The sequence below is a fragment of the Choristoneura fumiferana genome, chromosome 9 (assembly GCF_025370935.1).
Source record: "Choristoneura fumiferana chromosome 9, NRCan_CFum_1, whole genome shotgun sequence".
NCBI classification, from domain to species: Eukaryota; Metazoa; Arthropoda; class Insecta; order Lepidoptera; family Tortricidae; genus Choristoneura; species Choristoneura fumiferana.
The window spans coordinates 13,344,723-13,362,170 of NC_133480.1; the positions used below are offsets into that span (position 1 = coordinate 13,344,723).

Below are 17,448 nucleotides of genomic sequence, written 5' to 3' on the forward strand. Positions count from 1 at the left end.
TTAATACAATTTGTTTCATTTACCTATTTGTAGTGTACAGCAAGGATTTTTAAACATATTGGTACTCGGAATAACAAGTTTGCTACGGAACCATACTGCATAAATAAAAGTAGCCTGACTACTTATCTAGTACAAAACAGTTACAATTTTGTGCCTCCATAAAACAATAAGTAAAGTGAGTTCAGCCCGGACGCACCGCGGTGCGGTGGAGGCAAGAAGTTGGACATGTAATAGTAAATTATAATCTCTCAAAATGTTGTGGACTTACGATTTGCAAGTATCTAGTAATGTGTTGAAAGTGTCGCCTTTGTATACGCAAAGGTGGAATGGTGAGTATTTTCTACTAAACAAAAGGATTTTAAAGTTAGGAATATTTACTTAGATTTTTCTTAAATAATGTTGTACTTTCTCGAATTGTAGTTTTTAAAATAAGTAAAAGTCACCTGTGTGTGTGGTTCTGTTTTTTTTTCAATTAATTTAGATTTTTTTCTTTATATTTAAAAGAAATCTGCAAGTAATGTTGGTCACCGAGAAGTGATAGACCTTCAGCACATAATGCACTAAAAGAAAATTGCTGGTGTCTATAAAAAGTGTCCTATAAGAATTTCAGTCACATTGGCTGTTTTAAGAGATCTTATACATGGCGAGACATATTCAACTTATATACCTACTAATATCATGCTACTCGTAGCTGCAGTATATGCTGAGTCAGCGCCTATTCTCCACAACGTCACACGGCTCTATTAAATTCAAAATTATTTACTTTTTTTTGTAATTATTTTTCATATATTATTTTTTTATTCTTTATTTTATTTCTGGGATTTCTCGCATGTTAGGTTTTAAGTTATAACTTATTTTTTGTTAATTCATCATTGTATAAAGACGTGTATGTTTGTGGTGACTAAAGTTTTTTATTTATCTATCTTTCACGCAACTAATGCGACCGATTTTTTTAAAGACATTTCTCACAAGAATTTTTTTTTACTCTGTGCTAAAGGTCAAGGATTCGGCACAAGAAGTGTCTTTAACGGTGAAAGAAATTAACTAGGGACACATTACGGTAGCCCACCACTAGATACTTAATTCGTTTTTGATGAGCCCCCTTGTAATGGATATCACTTCCGTCTAAACTGGCAGGGTCAAAATTAGTGTGGAGCCAAAGTGTTTGTTTTTCGAATTGATCAGCATTACTTAGAAAACCAGGTAATTGAATAACCACAGTATAAAAAAAGGAGCAGTATTCCGTCTCGGCAGCGTCCTTGATATAATTACCTACGCCGGCTCGGTCCACAAACGCGCGATAGGGCTGCCTACTTTACTACTTACTTAATTATCACTCTTCAGCAGGGAGGTAACGGATGTGGTTTTATCGGAACCGAAAGCGGAACCATATATTTTCAATATAGTTTATCGGAACCAGAAACGGAATCGGAACCGAAAACGGAACCGGAACCAGAACCGGAGCTTGAGTGATAAGTGGACGAGATGTTAGTGTAGCATGTGGCAAGCGGGGCGATGAGCGAATGACTGGTATAAACCTGTACGTTTTTGATGTACACCGTTCAAGTTTGGCCGCCGCGCTAAGCATTGACATCCGATATAACTTCTGTTTCAAAACTAACGTAACCGGAACCGAAACGGATGTGTAAAACCAAACGGAAGTTACGACTTAACGGAAACGGAAGCTGCGTAACATCCCTGCTCTTCAGTTATGTATTTGATTTGATAATTTCACATGAAATTTAAAGTAGGGAAAATATTAGGAGAGATTTAAATGGACTAAGTAGTATGTAACAAAAATAAACGCATTTTACGTTATTTTAATAAACCAAAAAACGTATTATATTTTAAACGGTTTTATTTAGCTTCATCACTACGTATATTTGTTACCTACAAATTAGCTACGGAGAAGTATTTGCGCCTCTTCTGGGATGTGCGAAAAGCTTTATCGTTGAATTTGAGTTTGAGATAGAGAATTATATTATACTAGCTTTTACCCGCGGCTTCGCACGCGTAAACTATTCGGTGTGGTAGCTGCAATTGAAATTTTCGGGATTTTACAAAATTCCCCTGGAAATTTCCAATATTTATATCGTGGTCTTCATTGAGGTTGTGTTGTGAATAACTGTACAAAATTCAAGACTCTAAACCCAGTGCTGAAGTTTCAAAATTTTTCCCTATCAAAATTCAAATGCAAAATTCAAATTCAAATCATTTATTCAATAAATAGGCCGCAATGGGCACTTTTACATCTCATTTTTTAAACTACCAGCGCTTTCGGATAGACCATCATTGCCAAGAAGAATGCGCCGCAAGAAACTTGGCAGAAAGTCATTTTTCAAAATAAAATAATTACAAATAAAATACTTAAAAACTACAGTATACAATTAAAGAAAAAAATAAAAAATAATAATAATAATACGGGTATGTATGGGGTCCCTTAGTTACAAAACTATCCCGTGGGAATATCGGGATAAAAGTCGCGTACTTATGTGTTATTCCAGACATACGGCTACCTACATACCAAATTTCATGACTCTAAGCTCAGCGGTTAATATTTCAAGATTTTATCCCTATCCCGATAAAATATCGGGGTAAAAAATAGATTATTTGTTATTCCACAGGTCCAGCTACCTACATACCCAATTTCATGGCTCTAAGCCCAGTGGTTGTTATTTCGAGATTTTATCCCTAGGTATCCCGTGGGAATATCGGATCAAAAAGTCGCTTATGTGTTATTTCAGACGTCTAGCTACCTACATACCAAATTTCATGAGTCTAAACCCAGCAGTTATTATTTCAAGATTTTATCCCTATCCCGTGGGAATATCGGGATAAAAATTAGCCTGTGTGTTATTCCAGAGGTCCAGCTACCTACATACCAAAATTCATGGCTCTAAACCCAGTGGTTGTTATTTAGAGATTTTATCCCTAGGTATCCCGTGGGAATATCGAGTCAAAAAGTCCCTTACGTGTTATTCCAGACGTCTAGTTATCTACATACCAAATTTCATGACTCTAAGCCCAGCGGCTATTATTTCAAGATTTTATCCCTATCCCGTGGGAATATTGGGATAAAAAGTAGGCTATGTTTTATTCCATAATTTCCAGCTATCTACATACCAAATTTCAGGGCTCTAAGCCCAGCGGTTATTAGTTCAAGATTTTATCCCTATCCCGTGGGATAAAAAGTAGCCTATGTGTTATTTCAAACGTCCAGCTACCTACTTATCAAATTTCATGACTCAAAGCCCAGCGGTTGTTATTTCGAGATTTTATCCCTATCCCGTGGGAATATCCGAATAAAAAGTAGCCTATGTTTTATTCCAGATGTTCAGCTATCTACATACCAAATTTCAGGGCTCTAAGCCCAGCGGTTATTAGTTTAAGATTTTATCCCTATCCCGTGGGATAAAAAGTAGCCTATGTGTTATTTCAAACGTCCAGCTACCTACTTATCAAATTTCATGACTCAAAGCCCAGCGGTTGTTATTTCAAGATTTTATCCCTATCCCGTGGGAATATCGGAATAAAAAGTAGCCTATGTTTTATTCCAGATGTTCAGCTATCTACATACCAAATTTCAGGGCTCTAAGCCCAGCGGTTATTAGTTCAAGATTTTATCCCTATCCCGTGGGATAAAAAGTAGCCTATGTGTTATTTCAAACGTCCAGCTACCTACTTATCAAATTTCATGACTCAAAGCCCAGCGGTTGTTATTTCGAGATTTTATCCCTATCCCGTGGGAATATCGGAATAAAAAGTAGCCTATGTTTTATTCCAGATGTTCAGCTATCTACATACCAAATTTCAGGGCTCTAAGCCCAGCGGTTATAAGTTTAAGATTTTATCCCTATCCCGTGGGATAAAAAGTAGCATATGTGTTATTTCAAACGTCCAGCTACCTACTTATCAAATTTCATGACTCTAAGCCCGACGGTTGATATTTCGAGATTTTATCCCTATCCCGTGGGAATATCGGGATAAAAAGTAGCCTATGTTTTATTCCAGATGTTCAGCTATCTACATACCAAATTTCATCCAAATCCGTCCAGCCGTTTCAGCGTGAAAGAGTAACAAACATACTCACTCACTCACTCACTCACTCACTCACACACTCACTCACAAACTTTCGCATTTATAATATTAGTAGGATTATATAACAATAGTTTTGATTATATTATATTAGAAGAATTTAAACATCCGTTCACCGAACAATGCTGTTTATATCGTTGACATATTAAGTTACGTAATAAATGCGCGTGAGTCCGTAAGTTTGTAACTCGAGCGACTGATGGTTGCCGAGGTATGCTGAGAACTCGCGGAGCGCCACGTAGCGTAGCGTAGATCGAAAAGTTTTTTTTCACCTCACTAACTCGAAAAAGCTTTCTTTGTCCTTAGAAATCTGCGTGGAAAGTCGCTTTTTATCCTCTTGGCTGGAAAGAGTTTTTGAAATTCGAACGTTATCGTGAACGGGCGCCCCCTTAAAAATACATATCGACCGCTTACTTTCACAACCTCGTATCTCGCCGCATTAAATTGCTTTAGAAATCATCTTTATGTTAAGTACGATAGTGTTGATTTGTTGTATACAATTACAATTCGGGTAGATACGAGGTTGAGGAAGTAAGCGTTGAATATTGACGTTTTCACAAAGGAAGTTCGTCATACATGAAGTAATATTTAAATCTGTTAATTAATCTGTTATTAGTTGGAGTACTTTTACTTACTCTGCTGGCTCAGCGACTCGAAGTGTTTCTTGGCCTTAGATTCGATTTGACGCCAAGGCGGCTTATTTTGTGCGATCTCCTTCCAGTTTTTTGCGTGATTACGTTAAGTTGGTGTGGACCTGACTTAAAGAGTACATAAGTAGGTATATTTCCAAATAACATTTACTCGTCGACTGCCAATTTACATACTCGATAACATGACGACAGGCATATAAAGTGGAGTGTTTGTGTCGGCGCTTCAAAGGTGAGCCTAGGATGGTAACATTATTAGCTGCCGATGCCGATAGCAGCACTAATAAACCCCCGCGAATTACTGTTAACCTGGTAGATAAGATTTCCGCTCTACGAAAAACAAGTTTTTGTTTTTTTGCACGTTTCGTGTAACATGACTAATGGATAAACACAGACAAATAGGTGTTATACAAAAAAAAGCTAAAATTGCAAAATGTGATGTAAAGCTGCATTTTCAGTATGTTATTTCGACGCTTTGGGGGGTAAACTATGTGAAAAATGAAGATTTATCACATTCATAATTTTTTATTTAAGCGCAAAATAGGGTCTGTAACCTTAGTAATCGTAATCTTGTAATCGTAACGTAATCGAAGAACATTTTGGGCCCATGTCATTTTTTTTTCGTGTAGATTTTTGTCCAGCAGTGGTGTAGGGGTTATAGCACGCAGCACGGATTGCTGAGGACCTGGGTTCGATTCCCAGTGCTGGTCTCTTTTTCTGGTTTTTCTGTACATCGATGTCTCAGTTTGTATTTTCGATATGATTTCACGGGATACCCGTAAAATTAACAAATTTAGAGTTGAAATAACAAATGCAAAAAGACTCCAATGATTGGTTAATCATATTTTGACCCAGTCAATTTTAAATTATGCAAAAACTTAGCTCACTCATTAGAACATTTCAAGAGTGATCTAATGAGTGTAGTGTTAAGTATCTTTTATATATATATATATATATATATATAAGTATATATATATATATATATATATATATATATATATATAATATATATATATTATATATATATATATATATATATATATATATATATATATATATATATATATATATATATATACTATACATTAACTCATCCCAAAATCACGTAGGTATTTAGAAAAATCGGCAAAATTTCATAAAGTGCATTTTTGACTAGTACCTACGCAGACGACATTATGAAAATGTACTCAGGCAAATTAGGCCCACTCTATATACATACAAAATAACCTATACCTGTATTATTGCATACATTTGAGGGCCAGATTTTTTTCCGCTCAGTATATACAGGGTGTAACATTCATATCGGTCAGTATGGGAAAGTCTGAAACTATAAGACATACGAAGATCTGTTCTTAGAACCATGTCATCGATTTTAGTAACAAAAAAACAGCATTCATACATTAAAAAAAAAATTGAATCAGTTCGGAAATCCAACCCGGTCGTTTTAAAAAATATTAACAATAATATATTATTTCTATTTGGATATCGGTAGTGTAGGTCATAAGCAATAAATGAAACGCGATATTTAGAATGAATAAAATGCATTGTATTTCATATTCTATAATAATATAAGTTTTATTTTTGAAAACGTCAGGGTTCGATTCCCGAGCTGAGTAAAAGTTTTTTTTAAACATATGAATGCCGTTTTTCTTGTTACTAAAATCTATGACATGGTTTCTAAGAACAGATCTTCGTATTTCTTATAGTTTCAGACTTTCCCATACTGACTGATATGAATGTTACACTGTATATTATACGAGTTGTGTGTAAGTGCGTATGAATGTATGAAGTGTCCTGTCATTGATCTAATGATCAATTTCTCTCCTGAGACCAGTTATAGGAGAGCAATTAAACTTGTTTAACGTGTCGGTGATGGATCGTTCGGACAGGTTCACCCGAGGATGGTGCGAAAGTAGATGAAAAAGGCAACAAATTAAATAATTTATTGAATCAGGCGTTACTTTGCGAAGCTTTATATCATATAAACAATATCGGACCTGAGGCCGTATTGCCTAACGTTTCTGACGTTCGCAATCGCAATCAAATGACATATTTCGCATACAAAAACTGACGTTTGATTGCGATCGTGAGCGTCAGAAACTTTAGGCTTATACGGCCTCTGCAGGGCTACTACGAAACTCTCGAAGTTCGTGTCGTGCGGTCCCTGTGACACTTATACTATTTAATACGAGAGCGAGAGGGACGGTACGATACGAACTTCGAGTTTCGAGTTTCGTAGTAGCCCTGCTGATTTGAGTCTAACATCTGGTAGCATGGTGAGCGTTTGCTTTGAAGGTGAATTTTGGTTGAGTTCGAAACGCGTTAGGGTAGTGTGGTTGAGGTGATAGTTGGGTTTGTATGCTTAGTGTATGTTCATACATTTGTGGCATAGTCGTAGCTATCATAAGGTCGCAGGTGAGAAGAGTAATTGTTTCCAGTTACATAAATTAAATTTTATAATAAGACGTTAATTTGACTGGTTTTAAACGTTTTTATTTTTGTATCAAAACTTGACCCTATATAATAGTAGATGAAATCCGAGGAAGTTTTTAATCAAATCACTATCATATTATTATACATAGCATTATACATATTCCATATTTTACATAGTAGTAAATGCGTTAAGAAGAAATTTACTGAAGTTCGTCAAAAGCTACTGACGTTGCGGCGTCGCTGCGTGAACGTTGAGTTGACGCTGTGGTGGCGTTAATAAGACGCTGAGCTGACGCTTAAAAAATACCGCTGACGTTGCCTGAAAGTTGCGTTAACGCAGCGCAAGCACTGACAAGAGGATATGCATGCTCAAAAGCTAGTGTGGGAGAGCTCTATCTAAATCTGATACGTAGTATAGGTAGTGCCACGAGAGTTGAAGTGAATGATTACACACACAGCTACAAAAATAACTGATCAGACAAAGGAAGAATAAATGAAATAAATGTCAAAATCCTACTTTCATTACACGACATGTTGTAGCTGTGTTGTCTCGTGGCACTACCTATACGAGTACTATTATGTAATCTGTGGTCATACTATGTTTTAGGTATAGAGGCAGCGGCGAAAGATGGAGGCGCAGTGGCGCCGGCGCAGCCCGCGGCCGACAGCAAGCAGGACGGCCCCGCGCACTGCGTGGTGGGGGGCGCGCACGCCTTCATACTGAGGGTACGCTTTAGCCCCACTCATTGATTACTTAACAGATAACGTGATGCCGTTTCTGTTTATTCGGATAAAACAAATAGAGACGGCATCACAGATTACTTTCATGTAAAATGTATCAATGAGCGGTGGAACAGTCTCTAATTTTCAATCAATTAACAGTGAAATCAGACGTCTATCCAAAGTAAAGGACGGCAACCAATGTTATGCAGGTTAATATCTGCGACAGCCACAGCGGAGCGTCCAAACATATTTGACACGTCTTACCGGCCCTGCAAGAGAGTCGTATCATATATATATGCACGCTTTCTTGTATCACATTATTGGTGCTGGCAACTGTACTCACTGCTTTGCAGGCTGAATAAGACGTGAGTGTGATATAAGTCCTTAAAGGTCACAGCTCATTACAGCCACCCGGCACCCGACCAGCACCCCGCCTCGCCTCGAGCGGTTAGTATTCATCATATGAATTTTCATCACACTTGCTATTGCTAGTAAACAGTGTCGTAACATGCAGGCTACCTTGGTTGCAACCCCCCAAATAAAACCCTCGACCTTAATGTGCTTGTCATGAAACCCGTGGTCGGTAAATGAGTCATTGCGCGTACAAATTTTGTTGTCATGAAGCCCAAGGTCGGTAAATGAGCCGACCGGTCAATGTGCGTACTGATACTGCTGCGCGCGCTGCTGCAGGATCACACTCACACGCACGTTGCGGCGCATGCTGCAGGAGGGGGAGGGGGAGGGCGGCGCTGCCAAGAGCGCAGCCTAAGGTATCGCCAATATTTAGAACAATTATATTTTTTCTTTTCTTAAGGTTCGCCTTTGTCGGACACGACATGGAGGACATCATCATCATCATCATCATTTTTTCTTTTAGAAATATAATATTTTACTCGCAAATGTTATGAAAAACGTTGTATGTCGCACGGGCGGTACTAGAATTACGAACATCAACTCATTAAATTCTAATAGTCTCTCTAGCTCTAGCGTCTAATAGACTCTCGTTCGTAATTCCTTATTTACCGCCCTTAAGACACAATGTACTATTGTATGGGCATGCGCTCACTACGTCAAATCCGTATAGCGTCAACGGATCGCCTCACTCGCGAGGTTGCCACGCGCGGATGGCGAGTGGACCACTCGGTGGCCGTACGCTTGCGATGCGGCGCACTCCACCCCCACCACCCCCTCTTCATCCCTCTACTCGGAAATGCGTGGACTGCGCGAGGTCCACTCGTTGTCATCGCGCCGTCCGCGCGTGGACCACCTGTCGACAAGTGGACGTCGAAAGTCGAGGCGGTGCTGATCGGGTGCCGGGTGGCTATAGCCCTTTCGAACCCAGCAAGTATGAAAAGATGTTCAAAATTCAAATGTAAGAGGTATGACAGTGGACCTTATTATGTACTATCCATGTCAAATTCAAATGTAATTAACCCGCACAATCGTATCGGCTGGGTTCGAAAGGGCTAATGAGCTGTAACCTTTTCTTTCCTTGTTTTCAGTTATCAAGTTTCTTCGGGTTAGCGCCACTAAGGTTCGAGTCTCGCCCGAGCGGCTTCACAGTCACTATATCTAGTGCCATGTGTATATATAGCTACATTCTAGTCACAGTTTTAGGTAAGTCACTCTCTAGCCAATCACAATACATGCAATCTAACATAATGCAAACATTGCATGACATTGCGTATATCGTATAACTAATAGTCCTGTATTTCTAATATCATTAAACAATTAGATTACTTATCTGTTAGGGGGTGTAATGTTTATAAATCCTTATGGATGAGCGAATGAATTGGCATTTTGTGTGGTTTTCAGTAATATGTACAATTTTCGGTCTCGTATCGGAAATCAATGTGGGAGTAGAGCTCTCAGTAAGGATGACGTCACGGATGTCCCAGGTCGTCTCAACCTGTGATGTCCTAGTCGTTGTGGCTACGGCCGGCGCGGGCGTGTACGGTGCCCCTAGGAGAATGAGGAACATGCTCAAATTCATGGACAGCGTAGCTTCGGTGAGTAACGCCTTACTACATTATGATCCCCTGGTACTAGTTGCTGAAATATGCTCCATAACTCGCTCACTGGCTGCCGTCCTCAAGCTAAAGCGGCTAAGTGAAAAAATCAAAGGACCCCGGACAGTATGAAAAATGTGGTTTCAATTAAATATCCTCAGATTTTGATATTATTATAGATTTCAGTCCTGAACAAAAGTCTCTAAAAAACTAAACTAAACTCTGAAAGGGATTCAGAAACAGAGCACTCTTAGAGAGCTTTGTTCAGGACTTTGAAATCTATAACTTATCAAAATCTCAGGATATTTAACTGAAACCACATTTTCCATCTTTAGGTCCGGGGTCCTTTGGAGATGGTCGAAAAACGCGGTGTTTTTTTTATAAATCAATGCAAGTTTATATCGGTTATTTATAGATGCTAGGTAAATCTATGAATTATAGATATCAACTACCATCGATTTAAAATAATTACTTACTGCGCTTTTCGACCAATTTTCGACTCTATCTCAAAACTTGATTTTGTCACTTAGCCGCCTTTTAGCTTGAGCACGGCAGTGTGTCAAACTTGTATAAAAACTAGGTAAATTATAAATGGTAGCATCGAAAGTATTTACAACAAAGTCCCGTATTCATGTACCACACTACGGCCATGTTTCTAGAAAAGTTGAAAACCTGTCCACGCACGTCAACATTAGGTAGCTGCTCAACTGATGTTTTTGGTCACCAAGCGACAACACGGGAACACGCAGTGTTGCGCGCAACATGTTTCCAGCAACTCAGCAACATGTTGATTCAACAATGCTGCTCAACAAATGTTTACCATGAATACGGGGCCTATTTTTTAGCTGGAAAATTTTAGAAATATGTATTTTACCCCGCCTAAAAATAACTCTTGAGCAAGGAGCGGGAGTCAAAAGCAGAATAATTAATTCCTGGGTAAACATCAAGTTTAATTAAGTGGGAAGCGTTCGCGTTCGAAAAACGTTTGCATTGAAAATAATTAAATGCGTTTTATTTGGCTACTTTGTTGTTGTGATAGTAAATTTCAGACTGAAGTAAGCTGCGGGAGCGCCAAAGTTCCATAGTCTTCGCAAGTCATACCGTAATTTTTGTTTGAATCATCGTTTGTCATAATTTTTTCCCACTAAACCCTAACATTTTTCTGGAATTTTTAAATGGTCCTCCTATAGAAAACTATACATTAGGTTAGGTTTGTTTTATAACAATTCTGAACAATTATTGGATTCAGAGAAAAAAAGAGTTATGACAAACGATCATTCTGACAAACATTATTACATTTGGACTATCATTACAATGCGAGCTGATATGGACCCGTAAGCTGCATTTCAAAGTCTAAATGTGCTTTTCATGGGGAATGGAAACCAGTACCAGGAGAGCAGAAATGAATAAGAGTTTTACTGACATTTCAGGTAGACAACAGCATCGGGGCTCAATACTCTATCGTCACGGAACGCAAGCTGATAGCAGTGCTCCTGGCAATACTTATCTTCTTCACGGTTCTGATAGCCGATGACTTTTGCTTCTACGCGCTACAAGCTAAAAAGCTTGATAGACAATGTAAGCGAGTATAAACTGTACTAGCGATTCGCCCCAGCTTCACACGGGTGCAACTTTGGCTTAATCGTAATTAATTAATTATTAAAGTTAAAGTTAATTCTGTTTAGGTAGTTAATAAGAAAAAAAAACCTTAAATATTGGTTTCATTTCCGTTACATTTACATCAAACCATTATTAACCTTGCATTATTCTGGTTTCAGGGGACGTAGTGACAAACTATATCGCCTTCTACTTGCTGTGGTACGTGGTGATGGTACTAGAGCTGCAGTTTGCATTCACGGCGCTGTCTGTGCGCACGCGCTTCCAAGCCGTCAACGACGCCATCGCGCTCACCGCGAAACACGTTTCAGTGTCGTGTGAGTTACACTTTGTGGTTATGATGTCCTGGTACTCCCGATAGTGTAGTCGAATATCGATCGATTGATTATCGATAGCAACGACGCCTCGCGCTCATCGACACATCGCCGTGCCGTGTGCGTACAATTTATAGTTATGATGTCCTGATACTCCAGATAGTGATGGCGATCGATGTCGAATATCGATCGATTGATTATCGGTAGCAACCATACTATCGCGCTCACCGCGAGACACGAAGCCATGCCATATAAGGTTATACTTTGTGGTTATAATGTCCGTACTCTAAATAGTATTGGCGTTCGATGGTCAAATATCGATCAATTGACAATCGATAACAACAATAAATATCACTCGATAATATCGATAATGACTCGATAATATTGATACTATGCCTCTGGCAATCGTACTCCGTGGAGTCATTCAGAGAAGTCTTTACGAAGATGATCGAGGATCATCCTTAAGTTTTTGACAACGATTATCATATTTTTATTTAGAGTAGGTATAGTAAGTAGGTATGTATTTGTCTTTATTTTAGCCTCTTTGTATTTTTTCCCATATAAAACGGGGTCAGGAAGAAATCGTTTTGAAACCGTTATTGAATAATTTGATTTTTTTTCCTTTTGTATTTCACTGTATCGATTTGTGGTATTCAATAAAGTATATTTGTATTGTAGCTTGCTTTCGCTATTTCTGTCTCCTGAATTTCCACTATTTGTTGACGCCTAAATAAAAACTCCTCTCATCCACTCAAAGGTTGACCGGTAGCGATTCCTAGAGCATCATCATAAGTTCGCCTTTATTTATGTACATGTATTATTGATAGTATTGAAGTTATGACAAATAATGGTATCGATAGATACTAGAAAATAATAGTGTGGCTTGTAGAATAAACCTGTCGGTTGTGAAACTATGTATCTAATCTACTAAAATAAGTACACTTTTATTGAAACGGATCTATGGGGAATCGCTTTTTGACAACCCATGAAAAGTACGTCAATTGATCGGTGGTACCTATCGATAACCTATTTTAAACAAGTTTTGTCGTTATTTACCACTAATTTGCAGTGGAAAAGCTGGAGCAACCGACGCCTGTGAACATGTTCGCGATCCGTGTGGCGCCGGCCGAGACGCGCCGCTCCGCCAGCAACGTCAGTCTACTGGTCGACTCCCTGCACGGCGCGCAGCTTGACCACCCTATCATTATAAGGAAGACTGGTGCGTTGGTTATGCGATCCTGGTACCTTGCCATTGAATGACGACTTGCTGCATTGAGGACAGTAGGCATCGCTAATTGTTAATTAGCCTATTTGAGTTTGCCCGAGACTTCGTCCAAGCAGATACGCCTGCCGGTGCGTCGACGTCTTTTTCGCATCTGCGCGATGTGTGGCCCCGGCACAACCCCGGCATGATCATAATTCTATATTTTCAGTAAACGGCGAGCCCCGACTGATAGTGCCGCCGTGCGAGGCTATACGGCGGCTCGCAGCGCTGCACGGTGCGCTTTGTGAGGTGGTGCAAAGGATCGACCGGAGCTATGGCCTACCGCTCATTGTGATCCTCCTGTCCACGCTGCTGCACCTCATAGTCACGCCGTACTTCCTTATCATGGAGATAAGTACGTGAAGAGTTATGTTGCCCTGGTAGTTCCTAATCCGCCGCACTGGCTACGCGTCAGAACTATGGCCCAAGCCCGCCCTGCAGTTGGACGTATTAAGTTAAGCTGATGATGATGGGTATTTAGTTGATCAGCAGGTACGGCCATAGCTACATCCTAACCATATCCTACCGAACATGTTGGCTCTTTTGTCTACTCTTGTTTTGTCTTGTCTGACTTTTCGGGAATCGGGAGACTATGTTATTTAAACTCAGTATCGTTTACTCTATCTACCTGCAAATTTTTACCCAAATCGGAGTCGCAAATCAAATGTACAAACTTTTTTTAGAAATGCTCAAATTATTGTTTTTATTTCAGTTGTATCTACAAATCGTATTCATTTTCTGGTGCTGCAGTTTTTGTGGTGCGTCACACACATGCTACGAATGTTTGTCGTGGTGGAACCCTGTCACTACACAGTTACTGAGGTGAGTAAACTAGGAAACTGAACCGCATGCTACGAGTGGAAACTTTCGCATTTGTTATTATCTAAGGGGCTGTTTCACCGCCCTTAATATTTGACGGATAAAATGTGATGCCGGTCTCCGTCTATTCGAACAAAACAAACAGAGCCAGCATCACATTTATCCGTCAAATAAATTCCATCAATGGATGGTGAAACAGGGGGTTAATTGGGTATAGGGCCACAAGAATGCTGAAAATTGACTTGCTTTCTTTATGTGTATCAGGGCAAAAAGACAGAGGAGTTAGTCTGTCAACTGATGACGTATGCGCCATCCGGAGGAGCGCTGCCCTCCCGACTGGAGCTGTTCTCGCGACAGCTGATGCTGCGTTCCGTGACCTACTCACCACTCGGCATGTGCACGCTCGACAGGCCACTTGTAGCTTCTGTAAGTGGGTGGTGTACCAGGATATAAGAAGTCGGTGTCACTGCTCTCGCGGTAGCTGATGGTGCGTTCCGTGCATATTTGCCGCATGGAATGTGCGCACTAGACAGATAAGATCACTTGTCGCTTCTGTAAGACGGGCTTGCGTGGACCTCAGATAAGTACTTAACTCCTCAGTCAGTTAATTGCTAACTATCACTATTTAACCCTAGACCATGCAAAACGGTCTTAAGTGTCTGGTTGATGATTTATATCAGGGAATAAAAACCTTGTAGCTGATATCACGGCCCTCCCAGCTCCTCGCTGACAAGTGCATGCATGCCAGTCCACTTGCTACTTATGTGCCATAAACGTTTGGCAATACGACCTCGGGGTATAAGAAACTTGCAACCTTAACATTGCTTAGTCAATTGGTTCTAAAATTAACTATGTAAAAAAGAAGCAGGCCAGGAAAATTCAACAACAGTGCTTTACTGTTATTGAATTATGACTGCAAAGAAGCCCGAACTGATGGCCGATTATATATTATCTTCCATTTCAGGTAATTGGAGCTGTGACAACATACTTGGTGATCCTCATACAGTTCCAAAGATATGACACTTAAAAGAATCAACTTTAACAGTGAAATGTGAGCCGGGGGGCAATAAATCTGAAATAAAATACACAAACGCAAAGGCTGGCTTCTTCTACTACTTGAGAGTATGACAACTATAAATTGTTTGGTCCCCATTCAAGAAAACTAATGTAATTACAGTACGTATGTAGATCATTCATACACCAGGAACACAGGACATTACTGGAGACAATTAAAACTTATTTACCCATCTCAGTTAATAAAACTATTGACCAGTGTTTCGTAACAGTAATTAGCCCAGAATAACCAGAAAAAGAGATCAGCGCTGGGAATCGAACCCAGGTCCTCAGCAATCCGTGCTGCATGCTATAACCCCTACACCACCGCTGGACAGGAATCTAGACACGAATTTTTCCTATGCATACATATCTCAGGTTGCTTGTTTCTACTACGCTACTTTAAGTAGCAGCACTAAGCAGCATTAATAGGATTCGAGTTCTTTTGTTTTAGCATCTATTTTCAACTTGTGAGTCAGTTATACTCTATATTGTATTACGATCTAATTTATGAAATGTGTAAACAATGACGCCATTTATCCGAGAACTCAATAGTGAGAAAACCTAGAACCTATTGCAAAATAAAATTAATCTGTTCAGTAAATCGATTAATTCATTAATCGAATAGATCAAGTATTTTTTTCTGTTTTATTATTTACAATACTTGATTTCATTCCAAATACTGTTTATTTAATTATAAAAGCAGCAACTATTTTTTAATTTTAAGGAAAGTAAATAAAAATCGCTTATTCATCCGCGCATTAATCGATTTTTAAAATATCAAATTTTCCACCTACTACACTACTACAGATTATGTACACATGTTTCAATCAAGAATTAACGTCAGATTTTGACGAAGATTTTTCAAGTGAAAAATAAATATTTAAATCAAGTGAATTTGGGTGAAAAAAAATTAATAGACATCTAGTTAAAAGACACGAATTATGGATAAATGTGTTATTGATTCGATCCAATGGGTGTTTATACAAGATTTGATGAAATCGGTTTGTTTACACTTTTAATAAATTGAATAGGCATAACGTACAGTCTAATGTTTTTACTTTAGTTATTATGTTTACTGAATTGTGCAGGTTTGTTCTCTACCAGGACTCCAGAATCACATTGTAGTCATAGTCTGCTGATTTTTCTTTACCTGCAAATTTTTCTGCCAAATCGTCCGGGGGCGATGAAACACGTATAAAGCACACTTCTAAGCATTACCGCACACTCGTGTCAAAAAATTGCGTTCCTACAGATGCCTACGAAAACAAAATTGTGACACAGACGTAAAAACCGCACACCAATAGACATTTTTCCGTAATCACACTGATTTTTACACACACACACTCGAACTAGTAATGTGGCATGTATGAAGACCGATTCAATTGAATGGGCAGCAAAAAAATGAGTGACTGAAATTAAGTTAATATATTTTTAAATAAACCTCAAGATAAACTTCATTCACTTCGTTTGTTCATTCGTTCAGTTCGTTTGAGTCCCATCACTACCCTCGTGCCTTGTAACGGTTTGTTATTATTCTGTCATTACTTTATAATTAAAAAATGCCAGACGAGTTTTGGGCCAAGATAACCACCGAGTGGATGCCCACCAACTCGAAAAGGCGATCTGGCAGACCTAGACGGCGATGGCGGATGAACTGGACTTGTTCTCGAAGGACTGGCCCTTGTATGCAGGACGCTCGATTTTTGAAAATGTGCACTTTAAAGTTGAATACTTCGCAAAAAAAATCAATGAATCGAAAAATCATCTTAGCAAACACCTAATGGTTTTAAAAGACCTATTCAACGATAGCCCAAACTTTTATAAGGTTGGATGAGAAAAAAAAAACACCCCTACTTAACGTCTATGGGAGGTACCCAAAAAATTTTTTTTAAATTTTTTTTATTGTACCATTATGTCGGCATAGTTTTATCCGTGCAAAATTACAGCTTTCTAGCATTGATAGTCCCTGAGCAAAGCCGCGGATGGACAGACAGACAGACAGACATGGCGAAACTATAAGGGTTCCGTTTTCGCCATTTTGGCTAACTTTGATTTTCATATACGATGACGGTCAAATGGCCATATAGCATTGCATTGGCAGAGGGGAAATAGATGAGGCTCATCCCGCAATGATATTATCATCCTGTCTTTAAATATCTAAGGCTTAACTTGATAATATCATCTATGATATTGTAATGCAAAATGCAGTAGCAAATTTGAGATTTAGCGCCTGGTAAATACACACAAAGTTATAATTTTACGCTTTCCTGCAAAATTTGTCTTATTTTTAGTGTGTCAGATACGCCACATTTGCCATTGTTGGTAACATGGTATTGCAGGATCATTGATGATATTTAATTTGTAATGTAACATGCAATGAAATCAATTGCCGTGTGTAGGTACAGTACAGATCTATCACAAATCAGTAGCTATTTATCCACCTAACTGTTGATTAGGTAGTTCAACTACTT

The 17,448-nt window shown here is 38.9% G+C and overlaps 2 protein-coding genes across 3 annotated transcripts in view; one reads left to right on the forward strand and one right to left on the reverse strand.

Moving 5' to 3' along the window:
* Positions 1-17,448, reverse strand: part of LOC141431344 (putative gustatory receptor 28b) — a 124,353-nt gene that overhangs the window by 58,117 nt on the left and 48,788 nt on the right. The window lies entirely within an intron of this gene.
* On the forward strand, positions 192-15,569 carry LOC141431343 (gustatory receptor for sugar taste 43a-like). The gene is made up of 11 exons (XM_074092493.1): positions 192-329; positions 7,783-7,901; positions 9,401-9,515; positions 9,714-9,907; positions 11,338-11,485; positions 11,686-11,841; positions 12,908-13,057; positions 13,272-13,457; positions 13,815-13,924; positions 14,186-14,347; positions 14,886-15,569. Exons 1-11 carry the CDS (start codon positions 254-256, stop codon positions 14,946-14,948), a joined length of 1,479 nt encoding a protein of 492 aa, XP_073948594.1. The 5' UTR covers positions 192-253; the 3' UTR covers positions 14,949-15,569.